General features: G+C 37.8%; 1 protein-coding gene and 2 pseudogenes across 2 annotated transcripts; 1 reads left to right on the top strand and 2 right to left on the bottom strand.

Moving 5' to 3' along the window:
* LOC134251105 (acetyl-CoA carboxylase 1-like) overlaps positions 1-21,119 on the top strand; it is a 29,543-nt pseudogene extending 8,424 nt beyond the window's left edge.
* Positions 8,102-10,677, bottom strand: LOC134251103 (uncharacterized; annotated as a pseudogene).
* Positions 14,348-18,533, bottom strand: LOC134251102 (uncharacterized). 2 transcript variants are annotated; one of them, XM_062733473.1, is made up of 3 exons: positions 18,442-18,533; positions 15,471-17,245; positions 14,348-14,382 (listed from the first exon to the last, which is right to left on the bottom strand). In XM_062733473.1, exon 2 carries the CDS (start codon positions 17,243-17,245, stop codon positions 15,485-15,487), a length of 1,761 nt encoding a protein of 586 aa, XP_062589457.1. In that variant the 5' UTR covers positions 18,442-18,533; the 3' UTR covers positions 14,348-14,382; positions 15,471-15,484. The 2 variants fall into 2 exon arrangements, with proteins under 2 accessions (XP_062589457.1, XP_062589456.1); XM_062733472.1 differs by lacking the exon at positions 14,348-14,382 and having other exon boundaries at positions 15,224-17,245.
* Positions 21,120-21,864: the final 745 nt, after the last annotated feature.

Raw genomic sequence — 21,864 nt, 5'->3', positions numbered from 1 at the left:
CGCAACTCAAAGAAAGGCGTCAACGGGCATCAGAAACACTATCTGAGCTAGGCCAAGCTGTGCGCCGATTAACGTATTTGGCATATCCATCTGCACCGGCAGAAGTAAGAGAAACTCTTGGTAAAGAGGCTTTTATTGATGGATTGATAGATTCTGATATGAGACTACGCATTAAACAGAGTCGACCCCAGAATCTAAATGAAGCTATTCGCCTGGCAGTAGAACTTGACGCCTACTATAAGACAGAGAAAAGAAGTCATATGCGCGCTATTGAAAGTCAGGGACAAGCCCGAGCTCAAGCTTCCGACTCTGGAGATTTAAAAGCGCTGATGCAGAAAATGCAGAATAAAATAGATAATCTGGAGAGGCAGATTAAGGCAAATGCAAGATTCAGCAGAGATTCTTTTCAGAAGGAAGGCAAGCGGAACAGGGTAAAATGTTACTATTGCTCAGAGGAAGGACACATTCGAAAGAATTGCCCAAAGTTGAAGAACAAAGTTCAAGACAAAGAAAAGGATATGCGGCGACATGAATCAAAGTCAGATGGCGGAAGCGCATGTCAAGTGCGCAGTAGACGTAAAAGAAAGAGAAAATCTAAAAACAATGGCAATGTTGGCGCAAACAATTTGTGCGAGGAAGCAGGTATCTTCATCCAGGGAAATGTGAATGGGAGCAGTGCAAAACTCTTGATTGACACTGGAGCATCCCTTACTCTTATTTCAAAGAGATTGTTTGATACATTGCAGGAGGAAAAGCCTGTACTCAAGGAGAACGCACAGCGAATATTCAATGCTAGTGGTTCTGTTCTGTCCCATTATGGTAAAGCAACATTTTCTCTCAAGATTGGTGAGACAGATAGAACTATTGATGCAGTTGTTGCAGATATTTCTGTGGACGGAATTATTGGACTTGATTTTCTCAAGAAATACAATGGGCTGATAGATCTTCAAGAGAGTTCGCTGCGATTAAATTATGAGACATGCCCATTTTCCTGGGAAGGCACACTAGGTTGTTACAGGGTCACTGCAGCCAGTAATATTTGCATACCACCGAGGAGTGAAATAATTATTTCAGCCAATGTTACGGGAAATAATAACTATGGAGGAGCTGATTACTTAGTGGAACCAGAACGAAAATTTATTGAGAAAGGGTGTGCGCTAGTAGGACGCACTCTCGTTAAAGGTAGCGATAAGATACCAATTTGCTTAATGAATGTCACTAATGATATGCAACAGATTTTTCAAGGAACTCTGATCGGGAAAATGACAGCTGTTGAGGAGAGACCAAAATCACCATTTTATCCTCAGGGTTTAACCAAAGAGCTGAGAGGTGATCTGAAAGATTTGTTAGACAGATGTAAAGGTAATCTATTACCAGAGCAAGTGACAAAAGTTGATAACTTCCTACGTAAAATCAGTTTTTGTTCGCAACTTCTAATTATGACTTAGGACAGACCAATGTGGTGCGCCACAAGATAAACACGGAGCAGGCTAAACAACCTATCAAGCAAGGTCTTAGGCGAATTCCGATTCATCTAACTCATGAGGTAGATGCACAGGTTAAGGAAATGCTCGAAAAGGATGTAATAGAACCTTCAAACAGTCCCTGGGCATCGCCAGTAGTTCTTGTACGCAAGAAAGACGGCACAATGCGCTTTTGTGTAGACTACCGTCGATTAAATGAGGTGACCACAAAGGACGCTTATCCTCTTCCAAAAATCGATGAGGCTTTTGACCATTTATCAGGACACGAGATGTTTTCTACGCTTGATCTGAACAGTGGTTACTGGCAGGTTAGTATGGAGGAGAGCGACAAGCCGAAGACTGCATTTGTGACACGACAATGTTTATTCCAATTCAAGGTTATGCCCTTTGGCTTATGCTGTGCGCCTGCGACGTTTGAGAGACTTATGGAAACCGTTCTTGCAGGACTCCAATGGGATAAGTGTTTAGTATACCTTGATGACATTATTGTTGTAGGCAAATCATTTGATGATATGCTTGAAAACCTGCAACATGTTTTTCAGAGATTGCATCAGGCCGGCTTAAAGTTAAAGGCCAAGAAATGCAATTTATTTGCCAGCAAGGTATCCTGTCTGGGACACATTATTTCAAAAGACGGAATTGCAACCGACCCAGAGAAAGTGAAAGCAGTAGCTGAGTGGCCAATGCCAAGTACTGTGACTGAGTTAAGATCTTTCCTAGGTCTTTGCAGTTATTACCGGCGCTTTATAAAGAATTTTGCATCAGTTGCCAAACCATTGCATCGACTCACAGAAAAGGGAAGGAAGTTTCTGTGGAGTAAAGAAGCTCAAGAAGCATTCGAAGTGCTGCGCAACAAACTGATAACTGCGCCAGTATTAGCTCTACCAGATGTAACGAAGCCATTCATTCTGGATACCGACGCTAGCAACGAAGCGATCGGTGCGGTATTATCTCAAAATATTGATGGTAAAGAACGTGTTATAGCGTATGCTAGCCGTACATTGTCCAAGTCAGAGAGGAAATATTGTGTGACAGTCAAAGAACTTTTGGCGGTTGTCCATTTTATTAAGCATTACCGCCACTACCTCTATGGTAAACAGTTTCTTATTAGAACGGACCATGGGTCATTGCGATGGCTTTTAAAATTCAAAAACCCAGAGGGTCAGTTGGCTAGATGGCTGGAAGTGATCAGTACCTATGATATGAAAATAGAACACAGACCCGGTAAAAAGCATGGTAATGCGGACGCGCTGAGCAGAATACCTTGCGCTCAGTGTGGGTTTGATGCTCCATCATTGGAAAATGCTGAGTATGATATGAAAGTTGAACCAGCTGTACGAACTCTACAGTCATCGGATATACAAAGTGACGACATGGATTATAGTCTGCAAGAGGCTCAGGAGCAATGTAGAGACATTAAGCTTGTAAAAACATGGGTCGAGAAAGGTGAGCGACCAAGTTTTAGCGATATGTCTATGCATGGCTACGTAGTGAAGTCTTTGTGGAATCAGTTTTCCAGACTTGCTATAGAGAATGGATTGCTCATGCGCAAGTGGACTCTGCTTCGTCCCAACAAAGAAGTTTATCAAGCTATCATACCAGACCAAGAGCGCAGACGCGTCTTGGAAATGTGTCATGATAACCAGACGTCAGGACACTTAGGGGTGAACAAAACGATAGCTAAGATACGGCAGAGATATTACTGGCCTGGATTTCAAAAAGATGTCTACCAGTATGTTACAGGTTGTGACAAGTGTACGAGACGTAAAAATCCAAACCCTAAACACAGGGCCCCAATGCAGATAACCGGATCAGGTATGCCAATGGAAAGAATTGCCACAGATATACTGTGTGAGCTACCTGAGACTGATAGAGGAAATCGCCACATTTTGGTTGTGTCAGACTATTTCACCAAGTGGACAGAGGCATTCGCTCTGCCAAATATGGAAGCTGAGACGATTGGACGCACTATGGTGGAACAGGTATTTGTCAGATTTGGTATCCCCTTTACCATTCATTCGGACCAAGGTCGACAATATGAGAGCAAGCTCTTTCAAGAGATGTGTCGGTTACTTGGGATTAAAAAGACCCGTACGACACCCTATCACCTGAAATCAGACGGGATGGTGGAGCGTTTTAACCGCACATTGCTCTCTATGTTAAGCACTTACGTACAGGAAAATCAACGTGATTGGGATTTGCATCTTCCTTATATACTTATGGCATATCGTTCTACAGAACATGACACCACCAATTTCTCGCCAAACATGCTAATGTTGGGACGAGAAGCGACTACCCCATTAGAGTTGATGTATGAAATGCCTCCAGATATTAAGGATATTCCAACAAGTCAGTGGGTTTGGGTGTTACGCGAACGATTAGAGTCAGCTCATAAGTTGGTCAGAGAAAACATGCAAGGTGAAATGCAGCGCCAGAAAAGGTACCATGATACCAAACTAGCATGGTCATCCTTTAGTCCCGGAGAAAGAGTTTATGTATTTTTCCCTACCAGAAAGAGCGGTTGTTCTCCGAAGTTAACATCGTTTTGTAGAGGGCCTTTCTTAATTGAAGACAAATTGTCAGATGTTTTATATAAGGTTGCATGTGGAACAAAAGGCAAAAGCACTATCATTCACTGTGATCGCTTGCGGAAGTGTAAATCACAGATACTTCAAAGAGAGGAGGATATCAGTAATTCCAATAGTCAAAACAATGCGGAAGATGATACACAAGAGTGTCTTGTAGAAGAAAATGAAGATCAGTATGATATTGCTGAAAACCCTAGCGGTTGTGCTTCAGATAGGCCAAGGCGCATTAGAAATGCACCTGCGTGGCATGACGACTTCATTGTTGAATACAAATTATAAGCTGTCAGTACAACTAAGGATTAGTGTAGCGCAATTTCATTATATGTTTAGTTTTTTTTAGAATATCTTATACTCAGGATTTTGTTTTTGTGATTTTTGCAGATCATGGCAAACACCAAGACCACTAAAAGAAAAGAGGGTCACCTTTGTCCTATGTGTTCTCAGAGATTTGGTGAAGAATCAGAGTGGGAGAAACATGTACTTGAGTGTGGGAGAAAGCGCAGACAGAAACGGTTTGAATGCAGTCATTGCGACTATGCTACAAATAAGAAGAGCGACATGGTCAGACATTGTAAAACTCGACATGGTGGATTCGCTCAGGTGGACAGTGAGAGTGATTGGGAGCACTTGGATCCCGGGAATCTATCGGATGTTGTTGGTGAAGCCACAGTGGCTGGGACTTCCCTTCCTTCTTCCGAAGTGACGCAGAGGAAACCAACGAGACCGGCTCCTGTACACACTCCAAAAGTCAAGAGATTATTGAGCAAGCGTTCGTTAGTTCCTGATGCTCCTGCTACATTCCAGCATCCCATGACGACTGTGAAAGAACATGCAGCTCCTTCGGCAACAGTATCAGTGGCATCGTCGACTGATGTCCAGGATTGTAGTGTCGAGGATTCCATCCGTTCAGTTGGTGTCGACAAAGGTACACAGACTCTTCCCACAGAGCAGATGACAGAGGCTACTCAGACTGAAGTGACCAAGAGAAGACGTCTGGATCGGTGTCAGGAAACATATCAAAAGGATGGAAAATCTGTAGTAGAGACCCATGAGGAAGAACTCTGGTTTTAGTGGTTAAAACTGTAGATATGGCAAATAACATTGTAAATTTAAGCAGAGAGCTTAGTATGTTCAAATCTTTATGGAATATGTACATAGTCAGGAAGACTATTGCATGGTTTAAATAATAATGAACATATGTAAAATTGTACGCCTTTAGTTTTTCTTTATTGAGGAATGCGAGACGCATTTCCTGGAGGCGTGGGTAGTGAAGCAAACACTGTAATCGAGATCATATTATCCTTTCATTTCTCGGTAGTTGCACTGACTTCCGGTTTCTTGTTTCCTTGAGGTTCTCCGCAGGTCATGTGACCTGTTGTAGGTATAAATACGGAGACAATCTGTTGTTTTAGTAAGTCTGTTGTTGACAGCCGAATTGGAAAGACGGTTGTAAACAGAGAAGTCAAACGTGGTAGGTACTGCAAGGAATACCTTGAATCAAGTCTTATGTGTCTGAAATAGACTTTCGAGACTTTGATTGATTATATATTATTTAGATAAAGTACCTGATATTCTTGTTTGACTGAAGGTAAGAAGCGGACGCGCTTCAGTCCTTGGAAGGCGCTTGCGCTCCCGAGAAACGAAGGAATAATTGTACATACTATTAATCTAAATCTGTGATTGAGAAAATTGATTTATTATTTAATTGTTCAGACAGAACAGCCGAATCCCATAAAAGAACCCGAAAACGTTACACTACCCTGTTGAGTTTAAAAAGTGAAATTATAGTGTTAGGAATCATTTCCTATGACCTTTAAGAACACTGGATATGTTTTCGAGAACATGAGTAAGAAGATACAGTAAATTAACAATGATCTTGAACTTTTGCTCCTCGAGTGAGTAGATTTTAGCCTCTTGTCATTCAACATCTCTCTAGCATGTTTGTAAGCAATCTATTCACAGTCTAAAACACATAAACATGATAAAGGCAACCACAAAATCTTTTATTCTGATCCTGAAAAAAATCCAAAGGAGCTTCAAAAGTCCACTAGGCCAGTAAAGCTGAAAATTATGTGAAAGCATCCTGGGGTAGAGTAGATTCTAAATTGTTCAAATCATGACCCCCGGGGGTTGGGCGGGGCCACAACGTGGAATCAATGCTTTACATAGAAATATATAGGAAAAATCTTTTAAAATCTTCTTCTCAAGAACCACTAGGTCAAAAAAGCTGAAACTTATGTGGAAGCATTCTAGGGTAGTGTAGATTCTTAATTGTTCAAATCATGACCGCGGGGGGTAGGGTGGGACCACAATGGGGAATCAAAGTTTTACATAGAAATATATAGGAAAAATCTTTGAAAATCTTCTTCCCAAGAACCACTGGGCCAGTAAAGCTGAAACTTATGTGTGAGCATCCTTGGGTAGTGTAAATTCTAAGTTGTTCAAATCATGACCCCCAGGGGTAGGGCATCGCCACAATGGGGAATTAAAGTTTTACATAGAAATACATAGGAAAAATCTTTGAAAATCTTCTTCTCAAGAACCACTAGGCCAGTAAAGCTGAAACTTATGTGAAAGCATCCTGGGGTAGAGTAGATTCTAAATTGTTCAAATCATGACCCCCGGGGGTTGGGCGGGGCCACAACGTGGAATCAATGCTTTACATAGAAATATATAGGAAAAAATCTTTTAAAATCTTCTTCTCAAGAACCACCAGGTCAAAAAAGCTGAAACTTATGTGGAAGCATTCTACATGTAGGGTAGTGTAGATTCTTAATTGTTCAAATCATGACCCGGGGGGGGGGGGGTAGGGTGGGACCACAATAGGGAATCAAAGTTTTACATAGAAATATATAGGAAGAATCTTTGAAAATCTTCTCAAGAACCACTGGGCCAGTAAAGCTGAAACTTATGTGTGAGCATCCTGGGGTAGTGTAGATTCTAAATTGTTCAAATCATGACCCCCGGGGATAGGGCGGGGCCACAATGGGGAATCAAAGTTTTACATAGAAATATAAAGGAAAAATCTTTTAAAATCTTCTTCTCAAGAACCATTAGGCCAGAAAAGCTGAAACTTATTTGGAAGTATCCTTGGGTAGTGTAAATTCTAAATTGTTCAAATCATGACCCCCAGGGGTAGGGCAGGGCCACAATGGGGAATCAAAGTTTTACATAGAAATATATAGGAAAAATCTTTGAAAATCTTCATCTCAAGAACCACTAGGCCAGTAAAGCTGAAACTTATGTGAAAGCATCCTGGGGTAGAGTAGATTCTAAATTGTTCAAATCATGACCCCCGGGGGTTGGGCGGGGCCATAACGTGGAATCAATGCTTTACATAGAAATATATAGGAAAAATCTTTTAAAATCTTCTTCTCAAGAACCACTGAGCCAGAGAAGCTGAAACTTATTTGGAAGCATCCTGGGGTAGTTTAGATTCAAAATTGTTCAAATCATGACCCCCGGGGGTTGGGCGGAGCCACAATTTGGGTACAATGTTTTACATAGAAATATGTAGAAAAAAATCTGAAAATCAAAGCTGAAACTTATATGGAAGCATAGATTTCAAATTGTGTAAATTATGATCAGTGGGGTAGGGTGGGGTCACAATATGTATTACAAGGGGGAAATCTGGTAAAGAACAGAATGGCCAAAGCTTCTCAGGTGAGCGATGTGGCTCATGGGCCTCTTGTTATTACAACTTATCATATAAGTATCAAACAACTTTAAAATTGTACAATGTTGTGCCATAACAATATGTTATTTTTATAAATGTAGAACCAATGTACATTACATATTAAATAAAACAGTTTACTATACGACAATGTGCATGTTAGGAATCAAGAGAACAGGTTTAGATATAAACGCTATATAAAAATTGTTCCCAAATTATACACATCAATATGTAAACCGAACAATACCCAGTAGACCTATATATATTTATCAACTGTTAAATTATTCAGAATAAAAATTGACTATAAATATCATTTGAATATACGAATTAGCAAATTTGTTATTTGTTAAAAAATTTAGCATTTAGATTATTTTCAAACTATAGTGTCTTTTAAACTTATTAGTTATTGTGTAAATCAAAATAATTAATTTCCAATATACCATTGATACACACAATTCAAAATGTCTACTTGTTTAACAATGAAAATATTATAACTGTGTAATGACATATAAACACACAGAATGGTTGTATAAAAGAAAAAGACACATGTAACTGTAATGTTATTTTTCACTGTAGATACTTGTACACTGTCAGTGTTTTAGTGTCATGTTGTCCCACATAAAGATTGTTCTCATCATCCACACACACACTACAGGGAGACTCTACCCCTTGTTGTTGTGTGAGTAATAGAGACAAGAACTGACCGTCCTGATCAAGGAGGTGAACAGTGTTACTTTTAAAAAATCCATCACACACCAGGATGTGACCGAGGACATCAGTACAGATTCCATAGGGACTGAACCATGACTCCTGACCTTTGTAGGAGAACCTGTGTTGTCCTGATTTATTCACCACCACTACTGCCCCATTAAGAAGGTCTGATGTACAGATATCTCCATTGATGTTTTCTGTGATGTAGCATGGTGTATTAAACAGTTCCTGCCCTTTGTTATCCCTCTGTATGTTCTGTAGTTCTTTTCCTGTCTTGTTGTACCTGGTGACTTTACCAATCATCCCCACCAGTAAGTCCCCGTTGATGTGGGAGGAGTGTATGCTGAGTGGTTCCAAGTCTTCAGTTTTAATGAATTCAGTGATTTTATTATCCTGTGTTATCCTGTTGATGACTTTCTTCTCTTTGTTTGTAAAGATCAGATTCCTGTCCTGTGTGACTGTGTGGTAACCAAGTCCACCACTGGTTTTTATCTTCTGTATCACATTCCCCTGTAGATCTGTTTGGACAAGATTACCCTCACTGTCACTGATCCAGAGTCTGTCTGATTGATTTAGTGATACATGGTATACATCATCAACACCTGGTACATTGAACTCCCTGACCTTGGTGACAGAGGCAGACAGAGACATTGTTTGTTTCTTGTCAGATTTCTTTCTGTTTTCTTTCATTTGTTTATGTGTAGGTTTCATTGCTGTATTGTAGACACTTTCAATGGGCCTTATTTCTCTCTTCTCTGCTTTAGTGTTGGGGACATCTATTTTTCCAAGTAATTTGGTGACATCACTTTTGGTGTATTGACCAGCAGTAAATCTTCGTGTGACTGGTTTTTTTTGTCTCTGGTATGGATCGAATCTTTGGTTTTTTCTCAGACATTAATTTCTGGGTTTCTGTTGAGGACAGGCATCTGTGGAGCTCTTTGACAAGGTTATTAAGATAAGTGATGTAATCATCCATGGTCTTGTCTTGGGTGTTTAGATCTTCTAACAGTGAATGCTCTATCTGGTCTAACTGCTTCATGTTCTCAGATATGACTGTGTCCACCAGACTTTTCAGGGTCTCACCTTCAGTCTTCATGGATGTTCTGATGTTGTCCATGATGTGTTTGATTTCCGAGGAATCTTTTTTAATCTCTTTCTGTAAATATTGTGATGTGGGGAGAAAATACTCTTGGATTTTGGAAATTTCCTGTTGGCAGAGTGTAAATTTTTCTGCATAGACTGCTTCAAGATCAACAAATTTATGCCTTTCGTGGTCTCCCATTGTAGCACATTTAGAGCATAATGGAACCTGGCATTCTTCACAGAGCATGTCCACATCTTTAGTGGGGTGGATCTTGCATTTCTTCACAGGAAGTTGTCGTTTTCGTTGCTGGTAAAGGACCACCTCATGGTTCTTGTTTTCTGGAGATTTCAGATGTTCCTCCCTGCATTGTTTACACAATCTTTGATGACAAGGGTTGCAGTAGAACTCACAGTTTCTTTCACAGTCTTCAATGCCGCATTCTAAAAAGTGCTGGGCTCGGAGGGGAATATCAATTTTAGACAATGCCATCTGAAAAAATAGGAATATATGTTTTATACATAATAATGTTCTAATCTATATTACCGTTCACAGTAGCTTAGTGGGTAGAGCGCTTGCTCCGTGATCGGGAGGTTGTGAGTTCGTATCTTGGCCGCGACTGACCTAGTCGATAAAATGGGTAGCAACTGTTCCTTTGCCATGCGCTCGGCACTTTGAAGTGAAAGTTGCGGGTCCTTCGGATGAGACCTTAAAAACACAAGCCCCATGTCAGCGGCAGGCGTTGGCACGATAAAGATCCCTCACTGCTCTATGGCCCTGAGTGCCGAGTAATGGTAAAAAATTTGAAGCCCTTCACCAGCATACGGTGACGTCTCCATATGAGTGAAAAATTCTCGAGAGGGACATTAAACAATATACAATCAATCTAATATATATTTGTTTTAGAATTAGGGGAAAGAGATATTTATTATTTGTAAACATGTCAACTGTGATATAATTATTCATTCAATTTGCTATTCTAGTACACCAATAATTTTTTCTTGGTTTTTATTCCATCATTCACATAAAAGTTGATTTAAATTAAATTAAATGACCTTTATTGTTACATGTACTTACAGCTTTTATGAAAGACCGACAAACGACATTGTTGACAGCTAGACGTTGGAATGTCAAATGAGATTTCAGTCGAGACTTGAACAAGATCTGTAATTTACTTCCTGGTTAAAATAGAGATAAATTTAGATTTAAATACCCATACCTGAGGCCTGTTTAATAGCACTGGTTCTCTGCCCTTGATTCCAGTCGCTGCCGCTAGGAATTACAAGTTTTGGTTTTTTAGGGCGCTTGTGCCCGTTAACCAATGTCAGGGTACCAGTCTAGCCTGTTTAACAGAGCGAACGTTTGCCAGCGCTCGCCAACATTCTTTATACCTCCATTAAAAAACTTCCATGACATCACCCATTGTTAATATAAGCTCTATGTATATATTTAAGGAATATGTTTTTAAATTTAGTGTGAATTATTGGTGTGTGAAAATTCACACAGACTTGTCACTTAGGCATATTTCATGAAGCGTGCTAGCGCTTCAAGAAAAATATGCCTTATATTTACATTTTTCAGTGTCTAAAAGCACCAAAACTATATAGCTGCAATATATATATATCCAACTGACACAAACTATATTAAGGAATTTGCAGTATATTGTTGTTACTCATGTCTCTCTGTCCGTCTAGCTGTCCGTTCATCGGTCTGTCACTTTTCTTCCCTGAACTCCTCTTACATTTTACACAGTAGCCTAATCATTTTTAGTTAGATATGCAGTAAGGTTTCGGAATTTTCATTTGATAGTTCACATGAATTTTAGAAGTGGAACTTTGACAATTTTTATTCAGACACTTATTGATGAAAAAGATCAAGTAATTAAATTCTTAATATTTGACAGCATTTATTTATATTCATATATCATCATCATGCTTGTTCTATCATTTGGATCCTCCTCCTTCTATTTGTAAATCTTTTTGCTCCTCCGGGGGCCCAAATTGGATTAATAAAATCTTGTATCTTGTATCTTGTATTCACATATTCATGTACAACACTACTCCATCTCCCATCTGTCCCTCTGCTCTAATAACAACTGTGACAAGAACTAAACAACATAAACTTGTATATTATGCGAGTTAATACAAACAACTTTAAAACCAAAAAAATGTTGTAGCGTACGAAGAAAAAAAATAAAGAAATAAATCATGGCTTCATTAAGTGAAAATTCATCCTATTATTACCAGTAAAAACGTTATTATTTTAGGATATTCATCAGGGTCATCTTCGTAAGAAAAGCCCAGTTTTCTGTGATTTACTACCGAATTGTTCAATTTGAAATGAATAAACTACAAAATCATATAACTCATCTTAACACAGACATGCGTTTATAATAAAAAAAATAAAATAAAATATGATTAACTTGATGAAAAAAGTTTAGATTTACATTATGTCCAATAATCCATTTAAATCAGTGGGCCTTTGAGACATCATAAGACCACGGAATCAAGAACGACAAGCGGGTAAGAAAAGTAACAGGTGAAATACTTTTTATCTTTATTTTACTCGACGTACAGTAGAACAAAGGCCAGAAAATAGAACTACAATGGAGCTTCATTTATCCAGACGCTTTGGTTCCCAGTCATTTCTCTGGATATGTGAAGCATCCAGATATCTGAATCACCAGTTAAACAAGAAAAAATAGCATTAAAAAATTCTGTTCCAATGAAAAAATGTCCGGATACTGAAGCGTCCAGATATCTGGCGTCTGGATATCTGAAGGTCCACTGTACTTGTAATTTAACATATACATGTATATGCCCCTCTAAACGAAGTTTCGGGGGTATATAGTTTTTGTCGTGTCCATCTGTCTATCTGTCTGTCTCTCTGTTGTCAAAATATTTAACCTTGTCCATAATTTTTGATTTAGTAGAGCTGTATTCCTTGTGACAAAACCTTTCTTTTGGTACCACCATTTTGGACCTTGACCTTGGAATTTGACTCACTTCTACACAAAAAATTCAAATTTTTACTTTGACCATAACTTTTGAACAGTGGATACCGGGAAATTTATACTTCACATATACATTCTTTGTGGCAAGACCTTTTACCGGATATCTCCAACCTTGACCATTTGACCTTGGAGATTTACGTATTAACGAAAAACTTTAACCTTGGCAATAACTTTCGAATGATAAGGGCTAGAGCTTTTTTCTTCACATATGTAATCCTTGTAAGAAGACGCTTCATTGGATACTAAGACAGTTGACCCTTTGACCTTGACCTTGGAGTTTGACCTACTTTAAAAAATAAACCTTGATCATATCTTTTTAAGGGTAAGAGCTAGTGTGCTTTCATACTTTACATATTTAATCCTTTTGACTAGACCTTTCATTTTAATATCAAGACCTTTGACCTTAGAATTTGACATACAGGTGAATCTTGATAGCTCGAACTCTGATCTCTCGAAGTTCTCGGCCTCTCAAAGTGAACCTCCCGTCCCGTTTTTTCCTCTATATAACTAAGCAAATTTACTCCTGATCTCCTTTTAAAAAATCTTAACCTTGGTCATAACTTTTGAACGGCTAGGGCCAGAACTTCCATACTTCACATATATATTCTTTGTAGCAAGAGCTACTGGAGCTATTGGATACCAATAACCTTGACCTTTTGATCTGGACCTTGGAGATTTCCAGACTTATGAAAAAACATTAAACTTGACAATAACTTTTGAAGAGTAAGGGCTAAGGCATTCATACTTCACATATGTAATTCTTGTGACAAGACCTTTCATTCAATACCAAAAACTTTGACCTTTTGACCTTGATCTTGGAGTATACTGTACTAATATAATCTATTTAACCTTGGCCATAACTTTTCAATGGTTAGGGCTTGGGCTTCCATACTGCAAAGACATGATCTTTGTGGAAAGACCTTTCATTTGATACAAATAACCTTGACCTTGATTTTAAAGATTTCTGTACTTATGAAAAAAATTTAGCCTTGCCATAACTTGGGAACAGATGGTGATAGAGCTTTCATGTTTTACAATTGTATTTCCAGGTAAGAGACCCTACTTTGGGTACCAATATATTAAATTTGCATCCAAGAAAAGTTTAATCTTCAAAATGGTGCCATACGGGGGCATCAGTGTTTAACAAACACATCTTGTTACATGTAGCTTTGGGTTTAAAAAGTGAAATTATAGTGTTAGGAATCATTTCCTATGACCTGGAACACTGGATATGTTTTTGAGAACATGAGTTTAAAGATACCATTAACAATGATCTTGAACTTTTGATCCTAAAGTGAGTCGATTTTAGCTTCTGGTCATCCACAACCTCTCTTGCATGTTTTAAAGTATGGTAATCTATTAACAGTCTTCAACACAAACAGGTCCAGCTACAGAGCTTTATCAAGGTATTTGAAACATCTAGATCAAGGTATTTTATGTAATGAAAATTCAAAAAAAAAATTTTAAAAATTAAATACTGAAAGTTGAATTCTGAGTTTTTGTCAGTGTGTTCATTCGTGCATGAAAAGCACTCTGGCATAAAAAAGAATGCATAAAAGAACATCTCCTCACCCGACCATGCTTTCTGATTTCTTTGTGTGAGAGTGCTTTACCCACATGCATGGGTGAATTTACTGACAACTCAGAACTCGACTTTCAGTTTTAAATTTTTAAAGAAATTTTTTGAATTTTCATTACATAAAATACACTGATCAAGGTATTTGTAATTATATACCTTTATAAAGCTATATAGCTTTTTCAAGCTTATACCTTTATGAGGGTATTGTGTTGGACCTGACAAATAGGCAACCACAAAATCTTTTATTCTGATCCTGAAAATTCAATATTATTAAAAACAAGCATTATCTCACAAAGATTCGAGTTTGTTCATTTCAAGTGAAAATGTGGCTAAGCTAGGTCACATCAGACATGTAAACATTGATATCCAATACCTATTACAATAGAATGAAAGGAATATACCGGTAGTTCATATTTAACTTTATTTTCAAAATTTAATGCTCAATTCTCATATCCTATCTCCCCACCCCCACCCCCTCCCTCAAACATAAACCTTAACATCATGGATGCCATGACAATTTTAATACGTTATTCTCATAAATGTAGAACGAATGTACAATACATATAAATGCAACAGTTTACTATACGACAATGTGCATGTTGGAAATTAGTCAAGAGAATAGGTTTAGATATATAAGCTATATAAAGATTGCTCCCAAATTATATACATCAACAATCATGTTAACCCATCAAAACCCAGAACACATATATAATTATCACCTGTTAAATTTAATTCAGAATAAATTTTTTTTTGAAAAAATATCAATTGAATTTACAAACTAGCAAAGTTTTTATATGTTAAATAATTCACCTAATTAACAACAAGTTTTTTTCAAACTATGCAGTGTCTTTAAAACTTATCAGTTATTGTTTTACTCAAAACAATTTATTTCCAGCATACCATATCAATCAATTAATTAATCAAGAGAATAGGATAAGATAATTTATTATATAAGCTATATAAAGATTGCTCCCAAATTATATACATCAACATGTAAACCGAACAAAACCTAGTAGACTTATATACATATATTTACCAACTGTTAAATTATTCAGAATAAAACCTGACTGAAAATATCATTTGACTTTACGAATTACAAATTTTCTTTTTGTTAAATAATTCACCTTTAACATGTATAGCATCTAGATTATTTTGAAACTAAAGTGTCTTTTTAACTTATCATTTATTGTATATAACGCAAAACAGTTCATTTCCAGTATACCACTGATACACATGATTTAAAATGTCTACATGTACTTGTTTAATAATGAAAAATATTACAACTGTGTAATGACATGTAAACACACAGAATGGTTGTATAAAAGAATAAGTACATGTAACTGCAATGTTATTTTTCACTGTAAATACTTGTACACTGTCAGTGTGTTGGTTAGTTGTCTCACATAGAGATTGTTCTCATCATCTACACACACACTACGGGGAAACTCTACCCCTTGTTGTTGTGTGAGTAATAGAGACAAGAACTGACCGTCCTGATCAAGGAGGTGAACAGAGTTACTGATCTCATCAGACACCAGGATGTGACCGAAGACATCAATACAGATTCCAAAAGGACTGAACTCTGACGCCTGACCTGTGTAGGAGAACCTGTATTGTCCTGATTTATTCACCACCACTACGGCTGCTTTATCATAGCCTGATGTACAGATATCTCCATTGATGTTTTCTGTGATATAGCATGGTTCACCATACAGATCCTGTCCTTTGTTATCCCTCTGAATGTTCTGTAGTTCTTTTCCCGTCTTGTTGTACCTTGTGACTTTACTTTCCTTTTTAATTTTCCTCATTTTAAACAGTCCTTTAGTCTCTGTTAATTTCATCATCCCCACCAGTAAGTCACCGTTGATGTGGGAGGAGTGTATACTGAGAGGTAACCAGTCTCCAGTTTTAATGAATTCAGTGATATTATTATCCTGTGTTATCCTATTGATGACTGTCTTGTATTTGTCTGTAAAGATCAGATCCCTGCCCTGTGTCACTGTATGGAAACCTTTCATTCCACTCCAGGTTTCTATCTTCTGTATCACATTCCCCTGTAGATCTGTTTGGACAAGATTACCATCATAGTCACTGATCCAGAGTCTGTCTAATTGATCTAGTGATACATGGTATACTTCATCAACACCTGGTACATTGAACTCCCTGACCTTGGTGACAGAGGCAGATAGAGACATTGTTTGTTTCTTGTCAGATTTCTTTCTGTCCTCTTTCATCTGTTTATGTGTAGGTTTCATTGCTGTATTGTAGACACTTTCCATGGGCTGTATTTCTCTCTTCTCTGCTTTAGTGTTGGGGACATATATTTTACCAAGTAACTTGGTGACATCACTTTTGTTGTATTGACCAGCAGTAAATCCTGGTGTGACTGGTTTTGTTGTCTCTGGTATGGATCGGATCTTTGGTTTCTTCTCAGACATTAATTTCTGGGTTTCTGTAGAGGTCAGGCATCTGTGGAGCTCTTTGACAAGGTTATTAAGATAAGTGATGTAATCATCAATGGTCTTGTCTTGGGTGTTTAGATCTTCTAACACTGAATGCTCTATCTGGTCTAACTGCTTCATGTTCTCAGATATGACTGTGTCCACCAGACTTTTCAGGGACTCGCCTTCAGTCTTCATGGATGTTCTGATGTTGTCCATAAGGTGTTTGATTTCTGAGGAATCTTTTTTAATCTCTTTCTGTAAATCTTGTGATGTGGGGAGAAAATACTCGTGAATTTTGGAGATTTCCTGTTGGAAGAGTGCAAATTTTTCTGCGTAGACTGCTTCAAGATCAACAAATGTATGTTTTGGGTGGTCTCCCTTTGTAACACATTTAGAACATACAGGAACTTGGCATTCTTCACAGAACATGTCCACATCTTTTGTGGGGTGGATCTTGCATTTCTTCACAGGAAGTTGTCGTTTTCGTTGCTGGTAAAGGACCACCTCATGGTTCTTGTTTTCTGGACTTTTCAGATGTTCATCTCTGCATTGTTTACACAATCTTTGATGACAAAGGTTGCAGTAGAACTCGCAGTTTCTTTCACAGTCTTCAATGCCGCATTCTAAAAAGTGCTGGGCTGGGAGGGGAATATCAATTTTAGACAATGCCATCTGAAAAAATAGGAATATATGTTTTATACATTATAATGTTCTAATCTATATTATCGTTCACAGTAGCTTAGCGGGTAGAGCGCTCGCTCCGTGATCGGGAGGTCGTGAGTTTGTATCTTGGCCGCGACTGACCTAGTCGATAAAATGGGTAGCAATTGTTCCTTTGCCATGCGCTCGGCACTTTGAAGTGAAAGTTGCGGGTCCTTCAGATGAGACCTTAAAAACAGAGGCCCCATGTCAGCGGCCGGCGTTGGCACGATAAAGATAGTGAAACGGAAGTTGATTTTCATTGTTTAGTTTCGTATAAACGTTAGACCTACGTTTTCACTTAATTCTTAAACACTAAAAAATATTAATTTTACGATCATACAAGTAGTATGAATCTGCCAATGTATAGGGACTGCTCTGAAGTAATACACGCTATATTACAGTGTTTTGATACCTATCTGGAGACGTTGTTTGCTACAAATTTCAGCCGTGTGTCTTCTTATACATTGTAGTAAGACCTGAATAAGGCGTACAGTTGCGGAGGGCACATAGCTGAAACTTTACAATAACCATAACATAAGACCTGAATAAGGCAGTTGGTTGGGTATAGAGAGAGGTGGCATACCACGGATAAAGGTGGGGGAAGTGCCAAGAGGCAGTACTATTGTGGAGTGGCAGGATTCGAAGAAATTTACTTGCGGGAGACACCCATAGGCCACAGTTAGTGGCTGTCCAATCAAGAAGAGAAACCCATTGTACTATTTGTATATATTTGTGATTGTAGTTTTATTTGGTCAACAAAAACCTGAGTTAACAGGTTAACGAACCTAAGTGTAACGCCTCGGTGATACAAGACATATCACCAAACACACCAAGCTCGGCCGCGTTGCACGTTATAATCCCTCACTGCTCTATGGCCCCGAGTGCCGAGTAATTGTAAAAAATTTGAAGCCCTTCACCAGCATACGGTGACGTCTCCATATGATTAAATGTCTCACCCCCAAGAGCAGTATTAAATGTGGAAAGAAATACCAGGTAACCATGAACGGGGATCTTTTATTATTTGTAAACATGTCAACTGTGATATAATTATTCATTCAATTTGCTATTCTAGTACACCAATAATTTTTTCTTGGTTTTTATTCCATCATTCACATAAAAGTTGATTTAAATTAAATTAAATGACCTTTATTGTTACATGTACTTACAGCTTTTATGAATGACCGACAAATGACATTGTTGACAGCTAGACGTTGGAATGTCAAATGAGATTTCAGTTGAGACTTGAACGAGATCTGTAATTTACTTCCTGGTTAAAATAGAGATAAATATAGATTTAAATACCCATACCTGAGGCCTGTTTAACAGAGCGAACGTTTGCCAGATCTCGCCAACATTCTTTTTACCTCCATTAAAAAACTTCTATGTATATATTTAAGGAATGTTTTTAAATTTAGTGTGAATTATTGGTGTGTGAAAAATCACACAGAATTGTCACTTAGGCATATTTCATGAAGCGTGCTAGTGCTTCAAGAAAAATATGCCTTATATTTACATTTTTCAGTGTCTAAAAGCACCAAAACTATATTGCTGCAATATATATATATCCAACTGACACAAACTATATTAAGGAATTTGCAGTATATTGTTGTTACTCATGTCTCTCTGTCCGTCTAGCTGTCTGTTCATCGGTCTGTCACTTTTCTTCCCTGAACTCCTCTTACATTTTACACAGTAGCCTAATCATTTTTAGTTAGATATGCAGAAAGGTTTCAGAATTTTCATTTGATAGTTCACATGAATTTTAGAAGTGGAACTTTTGCATTTTTTTTCCAGCAATTGTTTGATGAAAAAGACAATATTAATTGCAATTGATGAATAAATATAGTTGCATAATACAGTATTTATAAGTGTATATTTCGTGTATTACAGATTGCTATGGGTCTGCCCCTGTACCGGTTGAAGGATATCAGACAGCTGTATGAGGTGGATACCTGGGGGGACAGTCCTATTGACTTCTCTAACCCCTCCATACACCCCCGACCCCGGGGCCATGTCATAGCAGCCAGGATCACCAGCGAAAACCCTGACGAAGTAAGATTCTTTAAAAAGACATCAAAATTTGTTACAGCAAAATGAGAAGGAAAACTCAATCCATATATCAAGAAATAGAGTTGTTTCCCGTTGTGGAGTAAACTTAATGTTTCCCTTCTTTATGATTTTTTCATACATTTTGGTTTGATATAGGATAAATATTCCTTTTTATTCAATAGTTGTAGAATCCCATTAATAACATTAAATTCATTATGATTATATTATACAGTACAATAATCATATAGCGTATTAAAATTCTCTTTTGGTAGGGATTTAAGCCTAGTTCTGGGACAGTCCAGGAGTTGAATTTCCGCAGCAGTAAGAACGTGTGGGGGTACTTCAGTGTGTCTGCCACGGGGGGACTACATGAGTATGCAGACTCACAGTTTGGACACTGCTTCTCCTGGGGAGAGAACCGGGAAGACGCCAGAGAGTGAGTGAGGGGATAGGGAAGGTTTGAAGGAGGGGGTAGGGCAATTTATGGTAATGCCTGATATCAGGATATTTTGTTTCAAAAGAAATTTCAAATAAATTGCAATCATTTAATTTATGTTCAAAGGAAAATGTTCACTTTCTTTAGATAGAATTAATTTATTTATGCATAAATTTATTAATTTTTACCAACCATTTTAAATTCTACTCACTGAAATATCCCCTGATATACTGTAAACCAACTTTAATTCATGGCGATTTTCGTGATTAACTTGGGTAAAACTAGTTCGTTACGATAAATTTTGGCGATTAAACCGATTTTGGATCTGTTATTAATTTAAAACAACGAGACTTTCAAGACCAGTTTACAGCGAGAAATATTTGCGATGACAAGACTCTCACGAATTTCTCGAAAATTTCTCGCACACGAATAAAAGTTGGTGTACAGTAACTAAAGAATTTATATGGAAAAAAATGAAGAGGAATTATAATGAATGATCAATAGTTTAATGAACAGAAAATTTATGGAAGGAAGCATTCTTTAAATACTTAATTTTAATCAAATGACAGGAATTTAGTGGTGGCATTGAAGGAGCTCTCAATCCGGGGAGACTTCCGAACCACTGTGGAATACCTAATCAAACTCTTTGAGACCGAGGAATACCAGAACAACAAGATAACGACGGGCTGGCTGGACAAGCTGATATCTGAGAACGTCCAGGCGGAGAAGCCGGACGTCATGCTGGGGGTGATATCCGGAGCGCTCCATATCGGGGACCACCAGATCCAGGAGTGCTTCCAGATGTTCCAGACCTCACTGGAGCGTGGACAGATCCTGCTGGCTACGTCACTCAAAAACCACGTGGATGTGGAGTTCATCAGCGAGGGGGTCAAATATAATGTCAAGGTAAGGTCAAGGACAGGACAGGTTTGAAGATTTATACCAAGTTTGATTTTCAGTAAATGAGAAATATGGATTTCCTGATAATGAGGTTGTAAGCAAGGGGATCAAGTATAATGTCAAATTAGTTTAAGGTTATGGACAGGACATGTTTGAACATTTATACCAAGTTTGATTATCAGTGAATGAGAAATTTAGATTTTGTAAATGTAAGGTTTTACTAGTACATGTATCAATAATGTACAATAGAAAAAAAATTGGACATCAAATAAATTCAGAATTTAATAACACTGTTCAGTAAGTTTGAAAAAATAATGCTTTTGACAATTGTTTTATTACCATCATGGTAAATATGTATGAATACAATTTTTGTTGTTTTTTTTTCTAGGTGGTGAAGACGGGGCCAAACAACTACTTTATTTGTATGAATGACTCCATGCTGGAAGTGGAGGCCCACAGGTGATATACAGATCAGTTTGATTATTCAATGACAAATGTGTGAAATTTCAACCATGATTGATACATGTATCAAGAATAATTTGTATTTAGGGAAATTATAAAAATAAAGTTACAGAAACTGTATATATAAATTGTAAGATTAATACTATAAACCAACTTTTACTTGTGATGACTTTATATCATGATATACTGGGGATAAAGTAGTTTGGGACAATTATTTTTTGCGATCAAGTCTTTTTTTGGATCCATTGTTAATAGACACAGAGACTTTATTAGGTCACCTGAGTAACTCAGGTGACCTATTGCTATCCGTTTTCGTCCGTCGTCGTGCGTCGTGCGTCGTGCGTCGTGTGTCGTGTGTCGTGTGTTAACATTTGAACATTTTCAGCTTCTTCTCTGAAACCACTGAACCAATTTCAACCAAATTTGGTATACAGCATCTATGGGTGGAGGGGAACAAAAATTGTGAATTTCATGGTCCCCGCCCCCCTGGGGCCTGAGGGGTGGGGCCAAAACCACTAAAATTATTGCAATCTTTAAAAATCTTCTTCTTTACTCCTGGACATCAAGCAGGCAAACTGTTAGCATGAATGTAATAAGCATTGAGTCCTCTACCAAAATTGTGAAATTCATGGCCCCAGGGCCAGGGGTTCTAGTGCTAGGGCGGGGCTATATAGATTGTATAGTGAAAATGCATTATTTCTTTGAAAATCTTCTTCTCTGCTCCTGGCTATTATATAAACTA

Source organism: Saccostrea cucullata, unplaced genomic scaffold, assembly GCF_032062105.1.
Source record: "Saccostrea cucullata isolate Sc308-1 unplaced genomic scaffold, CSIRO_AGI_Scuc_v1 ctg7564, whole genome shotgun sequence".
Lineage (NCBI taxonomy): Eukaryota > Metazoa > Mollusca > Bivalvia > Ostreida > Ostreidae > Saccostrea > Saccostrea cuccullata.
Note: the sequence above shows the minus strand (reverse complement) of the source record. Positions and strands in the feature narration are given on the sequence as shown.

Excerpts from the sequence above, each read along its gene's own strand:
- LOC134251102 (XM_062733473.1), bottom strand. The coding sequence starts at position 17,245 with ATGGCATTGTCTAAAATTGATATTCCCCTCCCAGCCCAGCACTTTTTA.